This window comes from Pleurodeles waltl, chromosome 3_1 (assembly GCF_031143425.1).
Source record: "Pleurodeles waltl isolate 20211129_DDA chromosome 3_1, aPleWal1.hap1.20221129, whole genome shotgun sequence".
In the NCBI taxonomy this organism is placed as follows: Eukaryota; Metazoa; Chordata; class Amphibia; order Caudata; family Salamandridae; genus Pleurodeles; species Pleurodeles waltl.
In genome coordinates this window covers 674,908,277-674,936,103 of record NC_090440.1, presented here as the reverse complement: position 1 = coordinate 674,936,103, position 27,827 = coordinate 674,908,277, and the positions used below count along the sequence as shown (strand labels likewise).

The 27,827-nt window shown below is 48.1% G+C and overlaps 1 protein-coding gene across 3 annotated transcripts in view; it reads right to left on the bottom strand.

Moving 5' to 3' along the window:
* Positions 1 to 27,827, bottom strand: part of LOC138284468 (uncharacterized) — a 146,471-nt gene that overhangs the window by 19,566 nt on the left and 99,078 nt on the right. For all 3 annotated transcript variants that reach the window (XM_069223254.1, XM_069223255.1, XM_069223253.1), the window contains 2 exons: positions 8,655 to 8,793; positions 7,923 to 7,995 (listed from right to left, as the gene is read on the bottom strand). In XM_069223254.1, coding sequence (XP_069079355.1) covers positions 7,923 to 7,995; positions 8,655 to 8,793 — 212 coding nt within the window. The remainder of the gene's footprint in view (positions 1 to 7,922; positions 7,996 to 8,654; positions 8,794 to 27,827) is intronic.

Here is a 27,827-nt window from a genome sequence, read left to right as displayed (position 1 = left end):
CAGTCTTGTGAAGACTCCTTTTTGGTCTCTCTGAACTTTATCCTGTACCGTTCAGTGGTTAAGCCATAACCATCCAGGAGTGCATTCTTAAGAACTGTAAAATTATTGGCATCATTTTCTTTCACAGTAAGGAGCCTATCCCTACCTTTTCCACTAAATGATAGCCATAGGATAGCAGCCCACTGCTTTTGAGGGACATCCTGTACAGCACAGGCCCTCTCAAGTGCAGCAAACCACTTGTTAATGTCATCCCCCTCCTTATAAGGGGGAACTATCTTGTGCAGATTCCTGGAATCATGCTCTTTTTCAGGATGACTATGGGGAATACTGCTGCTGCCACCATGGGTATCTAAACCCAACTTCTGTCTTTCCTTCTCTAATTCTAAAGACTGTCTATCCAAATCCAGCTGTTGCTTCTTGAGCTTCAGTCTGGTTTGTTCCACTCTCAATCTATTGAGCTCCCTTTCTAACAATCTGTCATCAGGGTGGGTGGGAGGGACATTTCTAGATACAGAGGTATGATGGGAATGAACAGAAGGAGACCTGTCCCTTACAGAGGGCACCCTAACAGCTTGGCTAACAGTATAATGTGAGAGCACACCATCAGTATGGTGTGATTCAACCTCTGTACCAACTATGCTAGACTGTCTAGTAATGGGCAGGCTGAGAAGTTTCTTTCCTGAATCTTTTCCTGGGGGAGTCCCTGGATCAGATTGAGAACCATTAGCTACTTTTTCACCAGATTGGGCACTTATGGCCTTATCCTGTACTCTAAGCATGTTAATTAACAGTTCTAAGGAAGGATTCTTCCCTACACTCAAACCTCTCTCTATGCAGAGACTCCTTGCTCCTTTCCAGCTAAGGTGATCATATGCAAGTTTGGACAGTTCAACATTTTTTCCTGTGCCAGACATTTTTTAGAGAGAGTTAAAGTGATAGAAAAAGAGAAAAAAGTTTTCAGAACTTTTTGGAAAGACAGAAAAAACTTTTTAAACTTTTAAGGACTTTTTGAAAGTTTTAGAAGTACTTTTCAGCACTTAGAAAAGAGTGAAAAGAGGAAATGCAAAACTTTTTGGCTATGTGTATATACACTGACCTTGTTTTGTATATTTTTCTCTTATGAAAAGTACAATGACAAGAGTGGTAAGTAGTCTCAAGCACTTATCCCACCACTGCACAACCAATGTAGGAGGCTGGACTGGCTTGTAGTGAGTACCAAGGGGTACTTACACCTTGCACCAGGCCCAGTTATCCCTTATTAGTGTATAGGGTGTCTAGCAGCTTAGGCTGATAGATAATGGTAGCTTAGCAGAGCAGCTTAGGCTGAACTAGGAGACGTGTGAAGCTACTACAGTACCACTTAGTGTCATATGCACAATATCATAAGAAAACACAATACACAGTTATACTAAAAATAAAGGTACTTTATTTTTATGACAATATGCCAAAGTATCTTAGAGTGTACCCTCAGTGAGAGGATAGGAAATATACACAAGATATATATACACAATAGCAAAAATATGCAGTATAGTCTTAGAAAACAGTGCAAACAATGTATAGTTACAATAGGATGCAATGGGGAAACATAGGGATAGGGGCAACACAAACCATATACTCCAAAAGTGGAATGCGAACCACGAATGGACCCCAAACCTATGTGACCTTGTAGAGGGTCGCTGGGACTATTAGAAAATAGTGAGAGTTAGAAAAATAACCCTCCCCAAGACCCTGAAAAGTGAGTGCAAAGTGCACTAAAGTTCCCCTAAGGACAAAAGAGTCGTGTTAGAGGAATAATGCAGGAAAGACACAAACCAGCAATGCAACAACTGTGGATTTCCAATCTAGGGTACCTGTGGAACAAGGGGACCAAGTCCAAAAGTCACAAGCAAGTCGGAGATGGGCAGATGCCCAGGAAATGCCAGCTGCGGGTGCAAAGAAGCTTCGACTGGACAGAAGAAGCTAAGGTTTCTGCAGGAACGAAAAGGGCTAGAGATTTCCCCTTTGGTGGACGGATCCCTCTCGCCTTGGAGAGTCGTGCAGAAGTGTTTTCCCACCGGAAGGACGCCAACAAGCCTTGCTACACGCAAATTGTGCGTTTGGCGTTTTTGGACGCTGCTGGGGCCCAGGAGGGACCAGGAGGTCGCAAATTGGACCTGCAGAGAGAGGGGACGTCGAGCAAGACAAAGAGCCCTCAATGAAGTAGGTAGCACCCGGAGAAGTGCCAGAAACAGGCACTACGAGGATGCGTGAAACGGTGCTCGCCGAAGTTGCACAAAGGAGTCCCACGTCGCCGGAGACCAACTTAGAAAGTCGTGCAATGCAGGTTAGAGTGCCGTGGACCCAGGCTTGGCTGTGCACGAAGGATTTCCGCCGGAAGTGCACAGGGGCCGGAGTAGCTGCAAAGTCGCGGTTCCCAGCAATGCAGCCCAGCGAGGTGAGGCAAGGACTTACCTCCACCAAACTTGGGCTGAAGAGTCACTGGACTGTGGGGGTCACTTGGACAGAGTCGCTGGATTCGAGGGACCTCGCTCGTCGTGCTGAGAGGAGACCCAAGGGACCGGTAATGCAGCTTTTTGGTGCCTGCGGTTGCAGGGGGAAGATTCCGTCGACCCACGGGAGATTTCTTCGGAGCTTCTGGTGCAGAGAGGAGGCAGGCTACCCCCACAGCATGCACAAGCAGGAAAACAGTCGAGAAGGCGGCAGGATCAGCGTTACAGAGTTGCAGTAGTCGTCTTTGCTACTATGTTGCAGGTTTGCAGGCTTCCAGCGCGGTCAGCGGTCGATTCCTTATCAGAAGGTGAAGAGAGAGATGCAGAGGAACTCGGCTGAGCTCATGCATTCGTTATCTAAAGTTTCCCCAGAGACAGAGACCCTAAATAGCCAGAAAAGAGGGTTTGGCTACCTAGGAGAGAGGAAAGGCTACTAACACCTGAAGGAGCCTATCAGCAGGAGTCTCTGACGTCACCTGGTGGCACTGGCCACTCAGAGCAGTCCAGTGTGCCAGCAGCACCTCTGTTTCCAAGATGGCAGAGGTCTGGAGCACACTGGAGGAGCTCTGGACACCTCCCAGGGGAGGTGCAGGTCAGGGGAGTGGTCACTCCCCTTTCCTTTGTCCAGTTTCGCGCCAGAGCAGGGGCTAAGGGGTCCCTGAACCGGTGTAGACTGGCTTATGCAGAATTGGGCACATCTGTGCCCAACAAAGCATTTCCAGAGGCTGGGGGAGGCTACTCCTCCCCTGCCTTCACACCATTTTCCAAAGGGAGAGGGTGTCACACCCTCTCTCAGAGGAAGTTCTTTGTTCTGCCATCCTGGGCCAGGCCTGGCTGGACCCCAGGAGGGCAGCTGCCTGTCTGAGGGGTTGGCAGCAGCAGCAGCTGCAGTGAAACCCCAGGAAGGGCAGTCTGGCAGTACCAGGGTCTGTGCTACAGACCACTGGGATCATGGAATTGTACCAACAATGCCAGGATGGCATAGAGGGGGCAATTCCATCATCATAGACATGTTACATGGCCATATTCGGAGTTACCATGGTGAAGCTACATATAGGTAGTGACCTATGTGTAGTGCACGCGTGTAATGGTGTCCCCGCACTCACAAAGTTCAGTGAATTGGCTCTGAACAATGTGGGGGCACCTTGGCTAGTGCCAGGGTGCCCTCACACTAAGTAACTTTGCACCTAACCTTTACCAGGTAAAGGTTAGACATATAGGTGACTTATAAGTTACTTAAGTGCAGTGTAAAATGGCTGTGAAATAACGTGGACGTTATTTCACTCAGGCTGCAGTGGCAGGCCTGTGTAAGAATTGTCAGAGCTCCCTATGGGTGGCAAAAGAAATGCTGCAGCCCATAGGGATCTCCTGGAACCCCAATACCCTGGGTACCTCAGTACCATATACTAGGGAATTATAAGGGTGTTCCAGTAAGCCAATGTAAATTGGTAAAAATGGTCACTAGCCTGTTAGTGACAATTTGAAAGTAATGAGAGAGCATAACCACTGAGGTTCTGGTTAGCAGAGCCTCAGTGAGACAGTTAGGCACCACACAGGGAACATATACATGCACACCTATGAGCACTGGGGCCCTGTGTGACAGGGTCCCAGTGACACATACATATAGGCCACAAACCTATGAGCACTGGGGTCCTGACCAGCAGGATCCCAGTGACACATAACAAACATACTGAAACCATAGTGTTTTCACTATGAGCACTGAGGCCTGGCTATCAGGATCCCAGTGAGACAGTGAAAACAGTGACAAACACCCTGACATACACTCACAAACAGGCCAAAAGTGGGGGTAACAAGGCTAGAAAGAGGCTACCTTCTCACACAGAACTTTGCCATTTTGGAGGCATATCTGGATTCAAGTTATTATAACACAAGAAGAGAGTACTGGGAGTGTATAAACCCCACACAAACTCCAGTACCCAAGGAATTAGAACACAATGAGTGTTGGGGAAATCAAGGACAGGTCTCTTATGGCCTGTTTAGGCTAAGAGTAGGATGCCAGTTAGTTCCCTTTACGGACTAGGTGGTCTCACACACATTATAGTGTCATGCCCATTGGGCTAGGTGGTCATATAATGAAGCATGACACTATAAGAGTAGGACACTGGTTAGTTTTCTTTACGGACTAGGTGGTCTCACACACATAATAGCATCATGCACATTGGTCTAGGTGGTCATATGATGAAGCATGACACTATAATGTTTGTTAGACCACCTAGTCCGTAAAGGGAACTCCCTCATACACTTAAATGCCACTTTCGCTTCCCATGTCCATGAAGGAGATCGCCTAACCGGCGTCCTACGCTTAGCCTAAACAGGCCATAAGAGACCTGTCCTTGATATCCCCCACACTCATTGTGTTATAGTATATCTGGGCACAAGGTCAATCTTCAAAAATCTCAACTACGTAACCTGTCACTTCCCTCACCACATACAGAGTGTCTTCACACTGTGTTCCCTATTGCGTGGGCTGGGGCGACCATACCATAACTGAGGATCCAGCTGGCCCGTAATAAGACAGGATGGTGGAGGTCACTTGCTCTTGCCTCATTTCGCAAGTCCAGACCCGACTTGGCTATCTGGCATTGGTTTCAACTATACTGGCTTGGCAGGATAGGGCTGTAAAATTGACTGTCCTTCCAAACTTCCTATGTATCTTTCAATCCCTGCTGCTGAGGCCTCGTGAACACACCCTTCGATCTCTGCAACCAGAGACCAATAACTTTATCTGGGATAGGAAAAAAACCTCAACATCATAAGCAGCTTGTTGCCGCATGACACTCGAGGGCGGACTAAGTGTCCCTATGATTACAAGATATTAACAAGTAACACAACTCCGCTTCATGGTGGAATGAGGGCAGACCCACTGATGCTTTGTAGACCAGGCAGTAGCTGGTACTCACATCTGGTGGGAGTCCAGGCTACCCAGGAAACATAGGGTCTGGGGTCTATACTAGTCACCAGTGACTAGGTCATCTTTCAAGGTATGGGACGACATGGCGCTCCAGGCTAAGTTGAGTTCCTTCTCTTCTCCAATAGCTCCCTTAGATTACTGTATATGCCAAAGGATAGTTTCCGCAGATTCTGGGGGGGGCTGGAGGCGCATAGGTTGCCTCTTTGACACTCATGGTATCATCCCATGCCACCGTATGAAGATAGATTATGGGTTGGAGAAGGGGGATCGTATCCAGTGCTAACAAATTTTGGCACTGGGTGGCTCACCCTTCTGTTAAATCACATTCTGAGCATCCCCTCACATCCTTAGAGATTTATATATTTCTTAAGTGAGACAACAGGAATCTTAACACAGAGATTTATGCTCTGTTAGGCCAAGTGCCCATACAAGACAAAACTGTGAAACAGAAAAGATGGGAGGCAGAACTGCCCGGGCACCCACACCCAATGGATGGGAAGATATCTATTACTGAGCAAAGTACACAGTGCGCAACATGGCCCGTACATAAGTGGCCTACAACATAGCTTTGTATTGGTACCTAACTCCTGCCTGCGTCCAAAAATGGTGCCAGGAGTGTACTGAGGAATGCCGGAAAGGCTGTGGCGAGACAGGCACTTTAGTACTCCTACTCTGGCACTGTCAGAAGCTGGTCCGTTTTTGGGAGACAATACTTAATACAATGATAAGGCTTTTAACACACAACTCCTGAGGTTCCCGGCATACACTATACTCAGGCTCTCTAATCCCTTGACATACCCTCTATTGTCAATGAAGGGACAGCTGATTGCCCAAGCCCTGGGCGCTGCTCATCAGGCTATACTTTCACTACAGGGCTCTGACAGACTTCTCGAATAAACAAATTGGTTGCATAAATTGTGGTGCATTTTCAGAATGGAAGAACTGTTCCTCACAGTGGAGTCTAAACAAGATATCTACCAAGAGCCGTGGGCTCCCTTTATTAACATTCTGTCTATTAAATTCAATGGGTTGACTTTCCGGACCTACCTTAAACTGCTACACTTGATCCCCCTCTGAGACGAATTATGACGACAAGGAGTAGGGCGCATAGCCCAGGACATACTCTACCAGTAGCTCGGGTTAGATTGCAAGACGGCAGGAAATCTGTTGTGCATTACCTCTTTGCAGGAGTGAATAGGCTAGGGGGAGCAGTTTCAAAGGAATAAGAGTTGGGTTTTGCTTTTTGCTTGCAATTACATTATGCTGCCGGCCCCTGTGTTGTAGGTGCAAAACTGTGTAGGATGATTACCGCAGCATATGTTTGACGGTAATAAATATAAATGATCCATAAATATATATTTCCTGGCCTAAAAATTCTACCTGCCCTATGTAGGTGTTGCACGTGAGCTGCTGGATATTGTACTCATGCTGATATATTCTGTAAGATAACTTTTGTGTTTTCCCAAATGAGGAGAATGTGATCTATGCAGTATCGCCATAGGGTTTATAATCAGGAGACATGTCATTCTATAACTAGTTTCTTTTGAGCTGGCCCATAAATAAATCTGTGTGCAGTATTGGATACCTGGCTCCAATGACCATACCATATAAACAAACTGTGTTAGTGAAGCTTAAAACAGTATTTGTTGAAGTATTTTATTTGTCACTATGTAGTGTGCAGATCCTGCAGAGAGCTTACTGGACAGCATTGAGACCATCTTGACATCTAAAACAGTCAATATATAGTCATCTTACCAATTGAAATTATGTAATTCTGATAGCACAACCACTGTGTCCTTAATATGTGAAGTCAGGTCCCTGTCAAAGGGTTGTAAGTGGAGATTAACGTATTTGGCTACACAGGAGCAAAAATAATTAAAAAGTTAACTAGTGGTAGAAAATCTCCTTCATGCACCTTTGGCAGTAAATAGAGGGTAGGCATTATAGGGTTTTCAGTAGGCATATGTATTTTTAATCCTCTCTAATTATGTAAAGCTCTTTTCACTGGTGTGGTCTGATACCGCTTGATATTTCAGAAATGAGATGCTTGTCTAGATAGATCTGTTTAGAATGCCTATGAGTTTTACAGTAGGCAGTCATATTCGAAAATCAAGCCATTTGGTTGTAATGTAGTTTCTGTATTTTGTTGCATAAACAAAAGTCTATTTAGAGGTCATCTTAGTGAATCAGGATGTATAAAGAGAAACTTTATCCAAAAAGTGAATCACCCTCTATTGCCAATCGCACATAGGATAACACAATCGAGAACACTGTTGCCACCCATTGAAAGTAGGATGATTCCAGGAAGTCAGCATGTTCCATTGCCTAAGCGTGGGTATCATCATTTTGTACCTAGGGTCCTGAGATTTTTTTGCCACCATTCATAAAGACTGAGCAAGTAGGAGTGAGTAGGCATCTCAATTATGAGAATATAATCAACCTCATTCCACCCCTTTTCAAAAGGCACCCCAAATCCAACCCTCTTAGAACAGAAAACTCACATCCGTTGGAAGAGCTTTTCGAAGCAACAAAGATCGGCTGACATCCTTTCTGTCTGTCCTCTGCCGGCGCAGCCTGAAAATGAACATAAAGTGTTACGCATTACCAGGGTGTGTGGCCGAAGGAAGCACCGGAGACGCAAGAGAAAAAGAACAGAGGAAGTATCAGTGGCCACCAATACTTCAGTGGCAGCAGGTTGGTAAGGGCGCAACTTCAGAGAAGCCATTACGAGGAAGTCAGCAGCAGAGAAATCTTAGAAAGTAAGACAGTAGTGGAGAGGCCCTGAAGAGAAAAGGAGAGGCAAAGGGGTCTTCAGGAAGAAGGCAGAATCAGAGCAGCCTCACGAATGATGGAGTATTCAATGGAGGATTGGGGCAACACAGTCACGTGCTGTTGGGAATCGCACAGAACAGCTGATGGTTGGAAATGAGGGGGGGGGAGGCTACTCAGAGATGTGATGTGTTGGTTTCTCTTAGTGCTTTACATTGTAATCATGTTCATAACGAAAATGACAATTAAAACATTTAGAAAAGTAAACAATTGAGGATTCAGAGGTCCTACAGAGTAAAGGAACAACAGCGAGGCCCCAAAGTAGGATGAGAAAATCAGAATCTTAGGATGAAAGGATAACTAAACAGGATTCAAGAAGGAATGGTGCATCAGAGCAGGCTAAGGAAGATGGTAACATTTCAGGTGCACGCTTGTACAGTAATCATCAGAGCTGATATCCTCACCTGGCTGTCTCTCCTGTTGGTTTTCTGAACTCTGTTTCCTCTGGTGGTACTGGAGACTCTCCAACCCAGTCTCTCTTGCTAGCATCGCCATCCTGACTACTGCCTTCAGCTCGAATCTGGGATAACCTCTGCAAGAGCTCTGTTAAAACAGTTCTTAATGGTTTAAAAATACATGGGGCCAGATGTAGCAACAAACCAAATTGCGAGTTGCAATTTGCGAGTCCATCCGACTCGCAAATTGCAACTCGCAATTTGGTATGCAGTACGGTGTCTCAGACACCGACTGCGACTCGCTATGGGGTCGCAATGACCCACCTCATGAATATTCATGAGGTGGGTCGCAAATTGCGGCCCCATAGCGAGTCAAGGCACTCGCAAACATGGAGGCCTGCTGTAGTCAGCAGACCTCCGTGTTCGTGACTGCTTTAAATAAAGCAGTTTTTTTTTTTTTAAGTGTAGCCCGTTTTCCTTAAAGGAAAATGAGCTGCACTTAAAAAAAAAAACCGAAACCTTTAGTTTCGGTATTTTTTCAGGGCAGGGAGTCCCTGCCCTGAAAAAATAATTATGGGTCCAGTCACAAACTGGAAGGGGTCCCATGGGGACCCCTTCCAATTTGCGAGTGGGTTACCATCCACTTGAAGTGGATGGTAACTGCGATGCCATTTGCGACCGCGTACGCGGTCGCAAATGGTATTGCATCCCACTGCGAGTCGCAAATAGGAAGGGAATACCCCTTCCTATTTGCGAGTCGGTTCCGACTCGCAAAATGCATTTCTGCATAGGAAACTGCGTTTTGCGACTCGCAAACGGCAAATTTTGCCTTTTGCGAGTCGCAAACAGTTTCCTACATCTGGCCCTAAATCTTTAATATAGGTCTGACACTATAGTTGGTAAAACCCAGAATTAGGCAAATAGCTCGATTAACCAAACGAGTATAGCCTGTATTTCCCCGTTTATAAGTTATGTCATTGTAGGATGGATGCAAGTCGTGCATTACAGTGATTTGTTTGTTTGAATCATTTTATTGAATTTTACTTATTTCACGTCACACGTAAGCAAATAAACATCGACAACAGTCATAAGTGTATCCGAAGTATAGCTCATGAATGATGGAACAATGTCTTAGTTTACAGCAATTGTTGGGCATCGAAAAGTGAAACAATTCGCAGAGCATGCATGTTCCACGCTACACGTAACTGTCAAGATTGAACATTACGATATAGGAGAAACGACATAGGGCACTTATTTTGGGCCCGAGTGAGAGAGAGCTAACTGCAGCTGCGGTAAGAAACGAAAGAAAAAAATCTATTATACAGAAATATAACAACACTAAACAAAAAGGAGATCCCCAACTGTAGACCCCTTTCCCACCTACTGCATATTAAATTAAAGCAAGCATTTTCAATGCAATGGGTCTCGCATTTGCTCGAGGTAGAGCTAATAGCGCTGAAAAGAAAAAAAACGCAGCGCATTGGGGTCCCGGGGGGGACCAGACGAAGAATGAGGTCTCCCCCCCGGGGTCTTTGGGGAGGTGGTACAGCCCGGGCTCGGTGGGCTGTATTTTGGGCTATTTTTGGGCTTCTTGGGCGGGGGGTTTTCATAAGGTGGGCTCCATTTTATGTCCGGCCACCATTTTGTCCTAGGTGACACGGTGGCCGGTCCAGCAGGTAGATCGGGCGATTTTTTTGCGTTTTTCGAATTGGAGGGTTGTTCGGTCGTTTTTTAGTGCGGTGAGCATTTAAAAAAAAAAAAACAGGAAGAAGCTTACGATCTCGCGCTTTAAAAAAAAAAAAAAAGTGATAAGGGATTTTTTATTAGGCGCAGCGCTTTTACCACGTGTTATCGGTGCAGCTAATTTTCCGTGCTTTTTCCTACGGGAAGCGAGCGGACACTAACGATGGACGTTAGTGAGGCGGAATGCTTGCGGGCGGCGGTGGCGTTGCTCGAAAAAGCCGGGCGCATGGACCTGCTTAGGCAGGAGGCCCTTCCGGCGCTGCGCCCGGCACGGAAAGCGGCGCATGGTGTTGCTGCGGCGGTGATGGCTTGCTCACCGCCGCGCTCAGGGGCCAAGTTAAGCCAGGTGAGGAGAGGGGGCGGGGAGGGGGAAACCTTTCGGCGGGAAAACGCCGTGTGGGGTGCGGCCCGGCGGGGCCCGGGAAGGCTTCTGTTCTTCGGTCAGCCTCGGGGAAGGGCGGGACCCAGCATGGCAGCGGGAGGGGTCTGGTCAGGGGAGGGCGGGGCACCTCTTGGGGGGCATCTGGTTCAGGCACCCTGGGGCCCCGGTGCAAGGTCAGTAGGCTGGTTGGGGGTAGGGGTGGGCAGGCGGGAGGGGCTGAGCAGGGTGTGCAGCCTGTTGAGGAGGTGGATTTGAGCCTGGGGCATCTTGATAGAGGTGATAATGGGAGGGGAGAGAAGGGGGGTCAAGAGGAAAACAGAGAGGAGTATGACCCACGAATTCCGGTAGACAGCAAGTGGCCTACTATATTGGATTGGAGTGCCTCTGAGAGTGAGGGTGAACAAGCAGAGGCGAGGGAGGAGGAGCGTGGGGGGGTGCCTCCCTTCCACCCAGTGCGTCGCGGTCCCCCTAGGAGAGTTTATGGCGGGCCTGGGAGTGTGGGGCAGGAGCAGGCGTCAGGGGGGGGCCCCCGTTTTTTAGCGGCAAGGGATTTCGTTTTTTCCGGCACGCCGGACCGGACCGGACGGGGCAGGGAGAATGACGCGAGGAGGAGGAACCAGGCGAGCTTTGGGCGGCTCGATTACCCTGGTCAGAAGGACAGGCAGAGCCTCGAGCGGCTGGCCGAAGCCCATCACTGGGATGGTTGGCGGAGAGGCGAATGACTGCGGACGCTCCCGGGAAGCGGTGTGGAGGCAGGGGTCGTGCACCCGCCGGCGCCCCCGCCTCCTGGGAGCGGCGTCCGGGTCCAGGAGGGGTACACGCGGGGGTGCGCAAGAAGACCGCGGTCAAGACGGCATTGGGGGAAGGGCCGCAGCGGGCCCAGGAGGCTTGGGAGCATGGCATGGACACATGGTGTGTGGATAGTGTCTTGGATTATGATGAGACCAGCTTGGAGGAAGGGGAGCTGGTGGATGATGGTACGGAGGAAAGTTGGTGGGAGCAGGGCGGGGTGGGGCCCGCTAATGCTCTACCTCAGTCGTTGCAGGCTTCACGGGACCAGACTCGGCCTCGAGGGCGGTCGTCCGACGAAGGATACAGTGGGCGGCGGAAGGCACAGGAGCGGCCACCGTTACTGCCGGCAGGTGAGGAAGCAAGCGTTACCATGGTGTCGATGGCGGTTGAAGCGAGTAAGCAAAAGGGGTTGGGGTCTGCGCACCTGCTTAAGGGGATATATGTTGCTGATGCGGGGGTGGGTACGGAAGGGATCGGGGCGCAAGAGGCGGTGAAGGGTGAGGGCTGCGAGAAGGGGAAGGGGCAAGTGGTGGCCGCGGAGGCGGAGGACAAGCAGGCTGGCGTGAAGGGAACAGGGGACAAGACAGAGCAGCCGGCATCGAAGCGGGCGCGATTACCGTACATGGGTACTGCGAAGCCGCTGGGGGCGCATCTTATGCAATCCACTAAAGAAAAGATCTGGAAGGGTGAGGACGTGGAAGTTCTTAAGCTGCTGTATAGAGAGGTGCGGGCCAAAGAGGGATCGAAGGAAGAGGAGTTTGAGCTGTCAAAGCGCCCTAGGGTGCCAGTTACCATTGAGAACTGGACGGCGGCTTTCCTAATATTTGCGAGTGTGTACTGCGAACGCTATCCCGAGCGGGCGGTGGCGCTTCTTAAATACATGGATATTATCCGTAAGGCCCAGTTGAATTTCGGGGGCTTTGCCTGGCGCCAATATGATGAGGAGTTTAGAGCGAGAATGGCGGCGGATGCGGACGTCCAATAGGGGGAAATTGATGCTGACCTATGGCAGCACACCATGGGTCCAGCAAAATTCGGCAAAACGGTGTTCACGGCCAGTGGCCTTCCAATTACGTATCGGCCCTTTCGGGAGCGCCCCACCCCAGTGGTAATCAGTTCGGCTCCTCATCCTCTTCGGGCGGAAAATCGGGAGCATGTTGGGACTACAATAAAGGGATCTGTGCCCGCGAATATTGTAAGTTCAGGCACGAGTGCTCCAAGTGTGCTGGGAGGCACCCAGTTATCCACTGTGTTGGCCCGTCAACAGCAGGGATTTCGACCGGACAAGGTCAGACAGGGCTCGGAGGGCGTGACCAGCGCTTCTGATCAGGAGCTGCGGGTAAGGGCTCATACGCCGGTTAATGTCCAAGTTTTGGCTGCCTGGCTTGCTTTTTATCCATGCAGGCAGGAGGCGGAGTTTTTGCGGCGCGGTTTCGTTCACGGGGTCCGTTTGGGATACGAGGGACCGAGGGTGCGTCGCTCGGTGGAGAATTTGCATTTGGTGAGGGGTAAGGAGGACTGGGTAAAAGCTAAGCTGGCGAAAGAAGTGGAGGAAGGACAGATGGCGGGTCCTTTTCTGCGGTGGCCCTTGCCAAATCTTATTGTATCCCCCATTGGGGTCGTGCCCAAAAAAGAAAAAGGACAGTTTCGCTTAATACAGCACCTTTCTTGGCCGGAGGGAGCGTCGGTTAATGATTTCATCCCGGAGGATTGTTCGCGGGTTTCGTATGCGTCAGTGGATATGGTGGAGAGGTTGGGACCCGGGGCGCTGATGGCAAAAACAGACATAAAGTCGGCATTCCGCTTATTGCCAGAGCACCCGGATGATTTTGAATTGTTGGGTATACAGTTTGATGGTGCTTGGTTTGTGGACAAGGCGCTGCCTATGGGCTGTGCAAGTTCGTGTGCATTGTTTGAACGTTTCAGTTCATGTTTGCAGTGGATATTTACGGAGGTGTCTGGACATGCGCAGGTTACGCATTACCTGGATGATTTCTTTTTTGCGGCGGAAGCTAACTCTCCGCGGTGCGCGGAAGTGTTAGGCCTTTTCCAGCAGCTCATGGGGGACCTTGGTGTGCCCTTGGCCCCCGAAAAGACAGTGGGGCCTGGTACGGCGCTGTCTTTTCTTGGCATTGAGTTGGATACCGTGGAGGGGATGGCTCGGCTTCCGCAGGATAAGAAATTGGATATGCTACACAGGACAAGGCAGATGTTGGGGAAGGAAAAGGTCACGGTGCGGGAGATACAGGTTTTGTTGGGACATCTTAACTTTGCATGTAGAGTAGTCCGGGCGGGGAGGACCTTTTGTAGACGGTTAGCGCTTGCTCTCTCGGGTACACGTTTGCCGTATCATCATGTGCGGCTTAAGGTTGGCGTTCGGGAGGACCTTCGAATGTGGCTGACTTTTTTGGAGACCTTTAATGGCATCCCTTTGAAGGTATGGCAGGAGTGGGAGTGGGATGTTCAGATTTATTTGGATGCGGCAGGAGCGGCGGGTTTCGGACTTTTTTGGCAGGGGCGGTGGTGCGCGGAGTCGTGGCCGGAGGCTTGGAAACGGGGAGGGAAGAGCATTGCCTTTTTGGAGTTCTTTCCACTTGTCGTCGCAGTGTGCTTGTGGGGAAGGGATTTGCAGCATAAAAAGGTTTTGTTTAGGGTGGACAATATGGCGGTTGTCCAATTGGTGAACAGGCAGTCGGCGCGTGATGCACAGGTCCTTTGTCTTCTTCGGGCTTTTGTTTTGCAGTGTTTGAAGCATGACATTGCGTTTCGGGCGAGACATGTTCCAGGTGTGGACAATGACGTTGCTGATGCTTTGTCTCGTTCACAGTGGGACAGATTCCATGGGTTGGTCACGGGCACGGCTTTGTGCAGAACGGTGATGCCCGAATCGCTTTGGACCATAGGCACGAGCGGATGCTTCAACTGGTAATCCAGTCTCTTGCCCCTTCTACTCGTCGGGCGTATTTAAAAGCGTGGGAGGAATTTAGACAGTCGGGGGCACGCAGGAGGTTGCGGATGGAGGAAGTTGTCGAGGACGTGGTACAGTTCATATTGTCGTTGATTGAGAAAGGTCAGTCGTGCGTTACTATAGCAGGTAAGTTGGCGGCGTTTGGTTTCATGGGTAAATGCTTGTGGGGGTATCAACCGACTGCGGGGGAATTAGGCCATCGAATACTGGAGGGTTGGGCGCGTGAGAAGAGGACGGTAAGCAAGCAAAGGAGCCCCTTGTCGTTGTCTCTTTTGAAGGACGTGTTGCGGTCGCTGCCCGGAATATGTTATTCTACCGGGGAGGCATTGCTATTTCAGACACTTATGTCCTGGATGTTCTTTGGTGCATTTCAGGTCTCAGAGTTGTTGGGTACTGCAAGGAAGGTGGGGCTGGGTTGGGAGGATGTCCGGCTGGGGCCGACTGGGGTGCTGGTGCGTGTAGGCAGCTCTAAGACTGATCAGAGAGCAGCGGGAGTAGCTGTATGGCTGAAGAGGTATCCTGTGTCGGGGATTTGCCCTCTGGCGCTGGGGCGGCGTTGGCGTCGGCACACCGAGCGGGGGGCAGAGTTGGTTTTTCAGCACAGGGATGGCAGTAAGGTAACAGCTGCGCAGCTTTTGGCCGTACTTCAGAAAGGACTGTTTGTTCTAGGCGAGGACCCTTACCTTTTTGGAACTCACTCCTTTCGCATTGGGGTAGCTATGGAAGCAGGCTGTCAGGGTTGGTCGAGGGAGGCCATTATGTCTTTGGGCAGGTGGAGCTCTGATTGCTTCAAAAGGTACGTGCGAAGACCGGGAGTTGTATCAGTGTGCGCGCTCTAACTGTCATTTTCTTTTCCAGGTGTTGTGGCGGGCCCGGAAGATGATTTCATCCGCATATGGATAGTGGGTCATTCTTTCGTGAAGTGGGCGCATCGCCAGGCACAGCGAACGGCTTTGGGGGGGAATTTGGGGTTTGATTTACATGGTTTTCAAGTTCGATGGTTTGGTAAGGGTGGTATGCGGTGGGAAGAATTGATTGCTCGGCTAGCAGGGATAAAAGGAGCGGGGCCTTGCCCAGATGTTCTCTGTTTACATGTGGGAGAGAACGATATGGTTAAGATGACAGGTTTAGATGTGTTAAAGTTGATGAAGAAGGATTTGATGACTATTAGGTCCCAGTGGAGGGGTTGCCATATTGTTGTGACGGGTTTTGTGCCGCGGCGGGTTTGGAGGGGGGCAAGGAAACCAGGGGCAGTGGAAAGGGCAAGAAGGAAGTTGAATAAGGAGATGAGGCTTTTCTGCTTGGATAAGGGCATTTCCTTTCTGGAACATAGGGACATACATTTTGAGGATGTGGAATTCTTTAGGGATGACGGGGTTCACCTGTCATTCATAGGAATGGAGCTATATTTGTTGGAGTTGAAGGATTTCCTGAAGGCGTTGTTTAAGGTTACGTAAGTAGGTGGGTGTGAGGGACCTCCAGGCAGGGGGTGGGGGGCAGAAAAGCCAGTCGGCTTTTCTGGTGGCGGTGATTACAGTTTGCAGCCAACTAAACGCGTGCGGATGGGCAGAAGTGAGGGGCAAGTTGGGATAGTAAGGGGGGGTACAGCGACAGGTCGCGACGGGCAGGAGTGAGGATTGACAGGCTTGGGATGATAACGAACGACCAGGATTCAGAGGTAGATACACAATACTTGAGAGGGGTGGCAGGAGAATTTGACAGGGAGGGGGGTGGTGGGGGTAGGGGAGGGGGGAGGACGGTGCTTAGGTAAAATTGATGTCTAGTGAGGCTTTAGTTTTGTAAGGCAAAGGCCGAGGGGAATTATTTGCGAGTGCACCTGTTCCAATAAAGCGGCCTTTTACACACAGCCACGGAGTCTGGTTTCTGTGCCTTCCTCCCCAATGGGGTCCCGGGGGGGACCAGCCGAAGAATGAGGTCTCCCCCCCCCGGGGTCTTTGGGGAGGTGGTACAGCCCGGGCTCGGTGGGCTGTATTTTGGGCTATTTTTGGGCTTCTTGGGCGGGGGTTTTCATAAGGTGGGCTCCATTTTATGTCCGACCACCATTTTGTCCTAGGTGACACAGTGGCCGGTCCAGCAGGTAGATCGGGCGATTTTTCCCTCCCTCCCTCCCTCATGTCGTTACTGCTTTCAGGGTTTTTTTACGGGGTGAAGTGTGTTTTTTTTGCTGTTTTCTTGTGAGGGCGCTGTATTGGAGCAGGTGTGCATATCGGGGGTTTTTGTGTATGGAGGTTGTCGCTGGGAACAGGTGCCTTTGGCGGTGATTAAAGTTTGCAGCCAACTAAATGCGTGCGGATGGGCAGAAGTGAGGGGCAAGTTGGGATAGTAAGGGGGGGGTACAGCGGCAGGTCGCGACGGGCAGGAGTGAGGATTGACAGGCTCGGGATGATAACGAACGACCAGGATTCAGAGGTAGATACACAATACTTGAGAGGGGTGGCAGGAGAATTTGACAGGGAGGGGGGGAGGTAGGGGGAGGGGAGGGGGGAGGACGGTGCTTAGGTAAAATTGATGTCTAGTGAGGCTTTAGTTTTGTAAGGCAAAGGCCGAGGGGAATTATTTGTGAGTGCACCTGTTCCAATAAAGCGGCCTTTTACACACAGCCATGGAGTCTGGTTTCTGTGCCTTCCTCCCCAATCACGCTATGTATAATGTAAAATGCAGCGCGATTGCTGCGTGGAAAATAAACAGATAAAGTAGTCCGGACCCCATGCTGAAAACATCGAGCCTCGCATGTTCTTAGTATTTTACCGGTGCTGTGTAGGTGGGCTAAACACCGGAAAAGGCATGACGTATGCATGCCTCTCACAAATAAAACAAGCCGATTTTGAAAGGCAAGCCCAGGAACCAATGTAAGTGACTGCCGTGCCATTGGCGTGGTTTGAAGCCCAAAGAGAGATTACAGAATGGATAAAGCACTTTGTGGTCGCCCATAAAAAGGACACATGATCACACCAGGGAACATGCAGGGTGAGGAACAGAGCTTAACTTGTAAATAAAAACGTGCAGGTGCCCAAAGCCCTCCTCTTAAACACGTGGCTGCTGCAATTAAGGCCCATATTTATACTTTTTGAGCGCCGCATTTGTGCTGCTTTTTGATGCAAAGCGGCGCAAACTTACAAAATACAATTGCGGCGCAAAAAAAGTATTAAAATGGGCCTAAATGTGCTAGCACCGTATACTGAGGGATTGTAATCCTGAAGCCATCTTGGGCCTCTCTAATCCTTAAGGCCCGTATTTAGACTTTTTTAGCGCTGCATTTGCGCTGCTTTTTGACACAAAAGCGGTGCACATTTACAAAATACAATTTTATTTTGTAAGTTTGCGCCGCTTTGCGTCAAAAAGCAGTGCAAATGCGGCACTAAAAAAGTATAAATATGAGCCTAAATGTGCTAGCACCGTATACTGAAGGACTGTAATTCTGAAGCCATCTCTGGCCTCTCTAATCCATTTACAGCCACTCACTGCCCCTTCAGATCACTCTTGCGGATTTCTACTTTCTCCCATTGTAACGCGTTTTCGTTTTTCTCCTCCTCCGTCTTTCCCATATGTGTCTTTTGCTCGCAGTAAATGCTTGAGGCAGGAAAATAAGCACCGGCCCTCAAAAATAAGTGCTGGTGCTCCGCACCGGAAACAACAGCATAAATTAAGCACTGGTGAGGAACCTGACGGAACACCTACGGGGAAGTTACAGGACCCCTATTAAGAACGGTCAATCAGTGAGGGGCAGGAGAAACCAACGCTATCCCACTCCCAGTCAGCACCTGAGCAGGAGGTTGAAAATCCAACAGGATAACATCCCACTTAGCAGATATAGGGTACTAACGCAGTCCCAAGGCATTCTCTATGTGTAGGGCTATGCTTTCTGCTCGTGTCCATATAAGGAGAGATTGTATCTATGCCTCAAGTGTTGGAGGCTCTGATGCTCTCTATCTGCGAGTGGTAAGGCGTTTGGCCATCAACAGTCCCAAATTGAGAAAGCAAGTGGTGACTCGTCACTTTTTGTCTTTGTGGTAGAGGCCCAGGATACATGTCTCCCATTTGTGAAGTGCACAGCGCACCGTGCAGATGGACAGTCTGGAAGTGATGGAGTAATGGACACTTCCACAGTATATAAAGCAAGTCTGCATCCGCGAGGTGGCAGCAAGGACAAGCAGCATCTGGACGATAGAAATAGTGGTTGATTTCGGCAGGGGTAAGGTAGGCTCTGTGAACAGTGAAAAATTGTATGTGACAAAATCTAGCATTTAGCAGAAAACATGTGGGACAAGCACAGCAGTCCACTCCTTGTCGACGCATGGGCGGGTCATGTCACCTTCCCAAAAGCAGTGCAGGGCCGTAAGCGTTGGTGTGATGTGCATTTGCAATGACTCAGCAAACCAGTGTATAAGATGCCTGAAGGTACTATATCATCAAATGGGTTGGAGGTTCATGAGTTAAGTACCCCACTTGTGAGTCAGTGACGCAAGCGATGAGTTAAATGATAAAAATTGGCCGTGTGGCAGATTTGTGGTTTCCATGAGTGTCTTGTATGGGAGGAGGGAGTCATCCTGATACAGGTCTCCCAAAATATGCAGGTCAGCCCCATGTCAAGTATCAAGTTCTGTCAATGAGGTGAAAGTGAGGTTTCTGGGTGTATCCAATAGTGTGAGTGGTAGTGCACATGGGGTTGCCAATTGTGTAAGATAAAGACTCCGATGATAACAGTGATGCACCACTTCCAGCAATATAGAATCATGTGTCTTTGAGCGGGTGCATGGTTGAAACAAGTGGAGGATTTGGGGCAGTGACCAGGCTGGTAATGATGTGACTGTGTTGGCCATTTGTAGACCAGATATCCACTTAGCCACTCACTGAAGTTGGGACACAAGGTAATATAGTTCCAAGTTTGGTACTGCAAGTCCGCCTTAGTCTAGGGGTGAGTAGAGGTTTTATAGTGCCACCCTATAATGCAACTTGTTCCAAATGAAATCTCTGAAGTGTCTTGAAAGCTTGGAAGAATTTAGTTGGGATATACAGTGGGAGACTGGCAAAGTAATATAAAAAGCAGGGTACGACCATCATTTGCAGTAAGGCTACTCGACCCGTAACCGACAATGACAGCGTTCGCCAAAAAGGCATCCAGGACTTGATAGAGGTAGCTGCGCAGTTAAGGTTGCCATCAAAAAATTCAGTTGAAGAATAATATACTCGGACACCCAGGTACCTGAACATTCTGGGCTGCCATGGTATTTGTGTTTCGGTGAAAGTGAGATCTGGGTTCAGTAGTTCTGGTGCAAAGGGGAATAAACATGATGTTGTCCAATTAAGTGTTAAGCCAGATAAGGTAGCAAATTGACGGAGTGTTGTAGCTATCATGTCAGGGATGTTATGGATATCTCTGAGATACAAAAAGAGATCATCAGCATAAAGGGAGATGGTATGAATGCCGTCTCCAAAAGGAATACATACAAAATGAATGTATAGCATCTGAACCAGGTGAAGAAAACAGGCCCAAAAACTGCAGAACTTCAGCGCTTGAGAATCAAGGGCTTTTTCAAGGTGTAACACGAAGCAACCCGCTCAATGTCATTGTTGTAAAGAATATTTCATGACTCAGAAAAAGTGCCTCAAGTTTAAAGAAGTGTTATGTGCTGGGACAAAACCATTTTGGTCAGAGCTGCCAGTGCCGGAACCAGGGGTGCCAGACAGTCCCCAAGGACTTTAGCCAGAATTTTGTAATCCGTATTAAGAAATGTTAAAGGCCTGTATGATCCCACCATGGTGGGGTCCCTATCTGGTTTAGGGAGAGAGATCAATAGTGCTTCCCGCTGGGAAGCTGATAAAGAAGGAGCTGAGAGGGCCTCCTTATACATGACTTGCAAGCATGGGGTGAGGAGTGGAGCACAAGCCTTAGGACCAAGGAAGCATCCACAAGAATTGACAAGTGGGCTTCTAATTGTTTCTTTGAACGTGTCCCACTTGTCAATTCTTGTGGATGCTGTGTTATTGTCTTGTTCAAAGTAATCTGCAATGGCTGTGCCACGAGACGTGTGGAATAGTGGATCCTCAAATGCTGCTGACTGTAGATGCCAAGTAGGGATGGCAGGGCAATCTGTGTTCCATGTGAACTGTAAGTATTGTGGGTTGTGGTCGGAGTGGGTACGACCCAGGTAATCGATGTGTAGGACAGAAGGTAGTAAGTTAGCCGTACTAAGTAGTCAATCAATTCAGACATGTCAGTGGTGTGGGCTGAGAAGAAGGAATATACTTTTGTTGTCTCATTGCCTGAATGCCAAATGTCTATCAACTGCCAGTGCTGGAGCCAATCGTGCACTGCAATTGCATTAGAAGCTGGGTGTACGGGCAGTGGAAGGAACAATCAGTCGAGGTCAGTGTTAAGGACACAATTAAAGTCTCACCTATGAGCCACAGAATCCAGCTTCAGTGAGAGAGTATAATGAACAGTCTACAGAGAAAGACAACTTGCTTCATGTTTGGTGCATAAATTGAGCCAATGAGAATTTGACAGCCATCAAGATGACCACGTACAAATATACAGCGGCTTTCTGAGTCAGTATCAGCTTCATCTGCTGCGAAGGGGGACACCGGCCTAACCCATATCAATACGCCACTGGCATAAGTGGAAAATCTGTGGTGTATACTTGGCCATACCATCACCTTTGAAACCTTGTTGCTTCAAGGAGTGGTAAATGCGTCTCCTGTAAAAGAGCGAAGTAAGTGGGGCATTGCCTGAGGTATGAGTAGACAAAATATTGGTGTGAGTATGCATTCCCTGTATGTTACAGGTGATAATATTAAAGTGAGATATACATGCAGAAGAGGAAGTCATTGAAACCAACATTCACCTGTTGGATATAGGAACCAACCAAAGGCGGTGTCAAATGCATGCAAGTGCAGGTTGCGGGGTAGGGCTCCATGTAACAATAGCTCAAAACGTAAAGGTAATCCAAGAAAAGAAAACAGCAAATACTAACAGAGCAGAGGGACAACATGTGTCTGCCCAAACTACTGAACTGTATAGGTCGGTAAAATTATAGTGGGAGGAAAAGGCACTCAAGGGGGGTAAGATACCAGAACCAAATGGCAGGCACTCCAAATGTATAGGATGCTCAGGCGTCAGCTACAACCTACAGCGCAGTAGCGTTCGGGACATAGCAGCAGGATGCAGGTATAATTCAATGCTGTGGTTAGTCATAATAAGGAGGGAAGCATCAGTTCATGGACAGCATTTAGTACATGTAAACATCAGGAAAATGAGCAACGTAACAACAGTAATAAATCAGTAACTTGTGCTGGTAATCGCCAGTTGTACCTGTAGGGGGGGTAACAGAGCAAAGAGGTACATCTCAAATGATGTTGTGTGCTGTCTGAGGGGTTACATCTGGGGGAACTCCAATGTCCCCCTCGGACGGCCAGATGGTCGAAGAGCATTCATCACTGAGATTTAGAGGGTCCATCATCAGGTTCTGAGTTTTGAGAAACTTCCTGAATGGTGGCAGCAATCTGTAACGGCCCAGTGTTTTTCTTGTATAATTTGTTCCAAGTTGGGGGTGGCTTTTGGTTGTGGGGAGCGTATCAAATGGTGCCTGCGACCGTGACGTCGGCTCACAGACGAGCTATGGGTTTTCTCCTTGTTGTGTGTGGATTGAGTAGAATCCGCCAGTCCGAATGTATCCATGCGGCTTCCGGGAACTCAAAAAACTGTGTTGTCCTCTCTGCAACATTCCTTAGTTGAGTAGGGAAAAGAAGTGAATATTTTAAGTTGAGTGCACGCAAATGGTATTTCACTGCCAAAAGGAGTTTCTTTGCTTCTGTACCACTACAGTATAGTTCGGGAAAAACATCACTCAGGGCATTCTCAACAGTAATGTCTGAAAGTTTCCTTGCTTCTCAGAGAATAAAGTCTCTGTCACCATAGTGCAGCATTGGGAACAGCAGCGGTCTACGGTAAGAGCCAGGTGGTGGTTAGCGCGGTGGGACACAGTGAGTGTGTTTAATTTAAAAGAACCGTGATAGGGCTGCTGGAGAAAGCAGCTCTCACAACCAGTTTTCCATAAATTGTACTGCATTTCGTCCCTCCATGCCTTCTGGGAGTCCAACCGAATGGACATTATTCCTCCTGAAGCATGCCTCTGCATCATCCGCTCTACATTCCAGGACGTACACTCGATCCACCAGTGCATACAATGATGTCTCCATCGCACAGGATTTCGGTGTGAGATCATCAAGAGTTTGTTCTGCAGAGCAGCCTTAGCCAGCCAGTTTGCGATGGTTTGCATGTAGTAAGGTGAGGTCCGTCGCCACACTGTTAATTTTGATTTCCAGGGATACTCAAGTATGTTCCAGAGAGACAATGTTATTTTGTTGAGAATATAGGCCCATATTTATACTTTTTTAGTGTCACGCTTGTGTCATTTTTTGACGGAAAAGCGGCGCAAACTCAATCAAATCACTTTATTCGGTTAGAAAATGTTCAACCATAAAAACATATAAATAACACATCACATATCTCTCAAACCTCATAACCCCCAATTATTAAAAAAAAAAAACAATTAAAAAGACAATTACATTCAAAATTACAGTACTCAATTAATGGATCCATAAAAAAGTAAAAATTTATAAAAACCCTAACAAAAGTTAAAAGTTAACACTATTCTGCCATGTTTAAAAAGAGCCAATCCCTTGCCACACCAACGCATCAGAAGTCATACACAACCACATAAAGGCTGGGCGGTATTGCACAAAACCCCTGTCCCTCAACAGGGGGACTAAGTAGCGCTTCCTAAAAGGTGCATAAAACTCACAAAACATAATAAAATGAATTAATGTCTGTGGGGATACACCATCACACGGACACAATTTTATGGAATTTTGGTCAACCTGCCCTAGCGGGAAACACAAATTGTTTCTAATTAATCCAAAATGGAATCGCGTGATGAGGGTCCTTTCCCATACATTGTTAACCTCCAAGAGGTAGGTCTCTGGGCCCACCCCCATCTTTATCATAATAAAGTCCCTCACTGATTTTTTTCCTTAGCTCTACCTCCTCCCTCTTGGCTCCTAAGATTTTTAAGAAGTTCTCCTTCACCCACCGTTTGTCCGAGCTAGTTAAATCCTCTGGTGCATCAAAAATATCTGAACGCCCCAAAACACTGGCTACCTTTCTTATATATGCCAACCAGGGAATTTCCTTTGTGTGATCGCATAGCAAGCAATCTCGCAGGATTTCCCTGTTGAGGGACGCAAATTCATTAGTCCAAATTAAAATCCACAATACAAGGGGAGCTATTTTAATGGCATCTTCTATAAAATCCAAATCCAACTCAACATGCAAGCAAAACCCAGGAATGTTGTGGCCCACCCCTAGTAACCTTCCACAAAAACAATTTTCCTCATTTGCAGGGGCCCTATTTTCCGTATAGCCTCAAAGTTGGGCCCCATACATCAGAACTGTAAGGCATTTACGCCTATAGACCTCGAGCAAGGGCTCAATAGGTTTATTGCCCACCATAGCAGGAAACTCAAACGTGGCGCCTACAGTGGAGTTAAAAAGCCTCCCTCTCTTAGAGATACATGGATTCCAGGTGCCCTTATCATCAAAGTTCACCCCTAGATAAGGGAAATCCTGTACTTTCCCAATTACCTGCCCCTTTATTTTCAGCGCACCCACCCTACTCAAAGGCTTTCCACAAACCATAAAATGTGATTTGCTGCAGTTTATCTCTAAGTCTAAGGCTCACATAAAAATTTCATAAGCTTTAACTGCCTCTCGTAGTCCATTCATGGTATGGGCCATAAGAACTGCGTCGTCCACGTAAATCAGTACTGGGATACTTTTGCCATTGATTTTAGGAGTGTCCTTACATTTTTCAACTAAAAAAATCATACAGCCCATTTGTATATTACAAAAAAGGGTAGGGGCCAAGACATACCCCTGTTGCACGCCTCTATTTAGTTCAAATGTTTCCGAGCTTTCCCCCATGCTGCCCAACCCTCACATTAGCATTAGTTCCTGAGTGGAGATAATGAAGCAACTCCACAATGTGGGAATCTATGCCCAACTGGATTAGCCTGTCCCAAAGCTTACTGCGATTGACCTTATCAAAGGCGCAGCTTAAATCCATAAAGGCAAGATACCGGGTACCCCTCTTAGCCTGTATATATTTGCAAATCAGCATAAGCAGGTTTAGGCACTGCTCCAGGGTGCCTAACCCTTCCCTAAAGCCATACTGAACCCTACTCAAGATTGTGTTTTCAGACATCCAAACCTCAATACGCCATAATATAATCCGACCCAGAATTTTTGCTGAGGAATCAAGTAATGAGATCGAACAGTACGACTTCGGGTCAATACGATTGCCCTTTTTATAGACAGGTACTATACATGCCAATCTCCAATTTGCCGGGATTCCTACACTAACCGCTGCATTAAGGACATTCAGCAAAATAGGTGCCCAGAGCTGTGGGCAATATTTGCATATAACCATAGGGATAGTATCGGGGCACAGGGCTTTATGGCTAGCGTTGCATTGCAGCGCCTCCTGTACCTCCTCAAGGTTAAATCTAATGGCTATGTCGCTAAGTCTGGGGAGTGTCCAAGCCGATTGCCCTTTAGGTCCCCTATAAAGCCCCCCGAAAAAATCCCACAGGAGTGGGCCACACAAGACCCGGGGGCGATATTACAGCCCAAACCCTCAGAGGGTTCCGTCTCAAAAGAGCCCCTGTTGACCACCTTTCAGAACAGTCCTGGGTTCTTATCTATTGATGCACGTTACAAATACTCCCAGGTCCGCTCCTTAAACTGTTGTTTCTTAGCCCTTAAAACAGATTTATCATGGGCCCTCGCATCTCTTACAAGAACTGTCTCTCTCGGTTGTTCCTTTAATGCCTTCCTCAGAGATTTCTTAGCCTCATAGCCGGGCTTACTGAACCAACCACCCTGTTGCTTACACAGAGCCTGGACAGCTTCGATCATCCCTCCTTTGATAGCTTCATTAACTTTGAATATAGCATCCATGACTTCCCCTGGATTGGAGGAGTCATCCAAGAGAGTACCTAAAATCAGGTTTACATTTTTACCCACCACCTTCTTTGTTACTCGCTGAATATTAACTTGTCTACCCTGATCTTTGGGTCTCAGCAAGACTGGCCCACCCCACACTAATTTCCGCATAGTCTCAGGAAAATTAACAGAAATCCTGAGGGGATTATGGTCACTAAATGCTGCACTACTACTTCACCATCCTTGACCATGTTCTTTGAAGGTGGGGACACAAAAATATAATCAATTGTTGTTCCCACCCCCCTACCTACAAAAGTAGGGGCCTGAAGTGTACCCACCACTTCCAGGTCGCAGATGTTCAAAAGACCCAAACTCCTTGGGCCCTTGATCAGAGCCCCACCCCTCACATCGTGTGATCCCTCAGCTGAGTACATCTCATAGTCCTGCTCAAAGGGGTTCATCGTAGTACTGTAACTCCCTAGTTTGGCATTAAAATCCCCTGACACCACAGGACAGAAATCCAGTGGCGGCCCGTCCTTTAGGGCGGCAGGGGCCATGCCCCCCCACCCCATGAAGAGTGTCTGTCAGGCTGAACAAAGGTCAGTCTGACAGACACTCTTCATGTTCAGATCAGGCAGCCAGGAGTGAGCCATGCGTCATTTGCGCAGACTCCTGGCTGCCTGAGCTGAACTTTGCTGGGCTGAGGAGATCACAGCTCCGATGGGCATGACCTCCTCGGCCCAGCAAAGGTGCCTCGAAGCCCTCCCCAGGGTGACGATGAAAGCGTCACCCATTGACACTCTCCCTGGGCGCTTCAGTTTAAGCCCTGAAGCGCCCAGGGTGAGTGTCAATCAGTGACACTTCGTCACAGAGTGAGGTGGGGTCAGCAGTCTCACTGACCCCATCCCACTCTGTGACGAGGCTGGGACTGCTGCCTTGAGGGAAGGCAGCAGTCCCAACCCTCCTGGGACCTGGAGGCTAAAGGTAAGTGTGTGTGTGTGTGTATGTATGTGTGTTATGTTTTACATTGAATGTTTGGTGCGCACGAGCATGTTTGAGTGTTATGAGTGTTGTTAATGGATGTGCGTGGTGCGTGCATGTGTGTGTGAAAGAATGAATGTGTGTGATCTTGTAAAATGAATGTTTGGTGCGTGCGTGCATGTTTGAATGGAATGAGTGTTGTTAATGGATGAGCGTGCGTGCGTGTCTGTGTGTGAAAGAATGAGTCTGTGTGTGTGTGTGTGTGTGTGTGTTTGTGTGTGTGTGTTTGTGTGTGCCCCGCCCGCCCCCCTCCCAAAGCTGCCGGCCGCCACTGCAGAAATCCAGCCCAAACCCCTCCAATCTACACTTCAATTTCTGCAAAACAGAAAAAGGGACCTCGATTTGGCAACCAGAGTCCCAAACAGCATTGTAGAAGTTAACCAATACAAAATTAAATTTAATTGAGAAAACTACCCAGGTAATTAAAAAGCCTTGATGTTTACAGGTAATTTGATAGGCTATCGCTATTTTGGAAAATCAAATTAGGGTGACTAAGCCCCCTTTAGGGCAACCACTTTGTGACCTGACGGCCCGGACTGCAAATCTTTGGAAACCATCCTACTCGGCCAGCCCGACCAGGTCTCTTGGAGTAAGATGAAATTATAGTGTCCCACAAACTTCAGCCAATTGCTGTCCAAAATCTTAGAATCATACTCTGCTACATTCCATGAAATAAGGCAACACTTCATGTGAGAACCATCCCTACCTTCTGTGATCAGGGCATCGTAAGGAGATTCTATCACCCCCTCTTAGTGTCTCTGTACATAGCGTCAAGCTACCCTCTCCAGATCTGGGGAGGTAGAAAGATCATAACCCATACTATTTGGCTGTAAGGCACCCTGCCCTGGGTTAGAATTCCTAATTAAAATATTATCACACAACTGAGTATGGTTATAGAAAACACCCAAAGGGACCATACCAATCTTACTCTTCAGCTTGAATGCCAGACGTTGTGACAAAAGGATCCTCTGGGCCGGACCTGGATATCTACAATTTTTAATTACACAATCCCCATTACAAGCCCTGACCCAGTCAATTCGTCTGACAAACAGAATATCCTCAAAATCCTTATAGGCAAAATCACAGTTTTTACTCAGCCAATGGCAGGGCTTGTTCTTCAGTTGGACCGTGGATTTGCTGATGCCCAATGCTAATGGGGGAACATCGGTGAGCACCACCACATAGGGTGCACAGGCTGGAGGAACCTCTAAGCAAACAAGGGGGTGTGCTTTC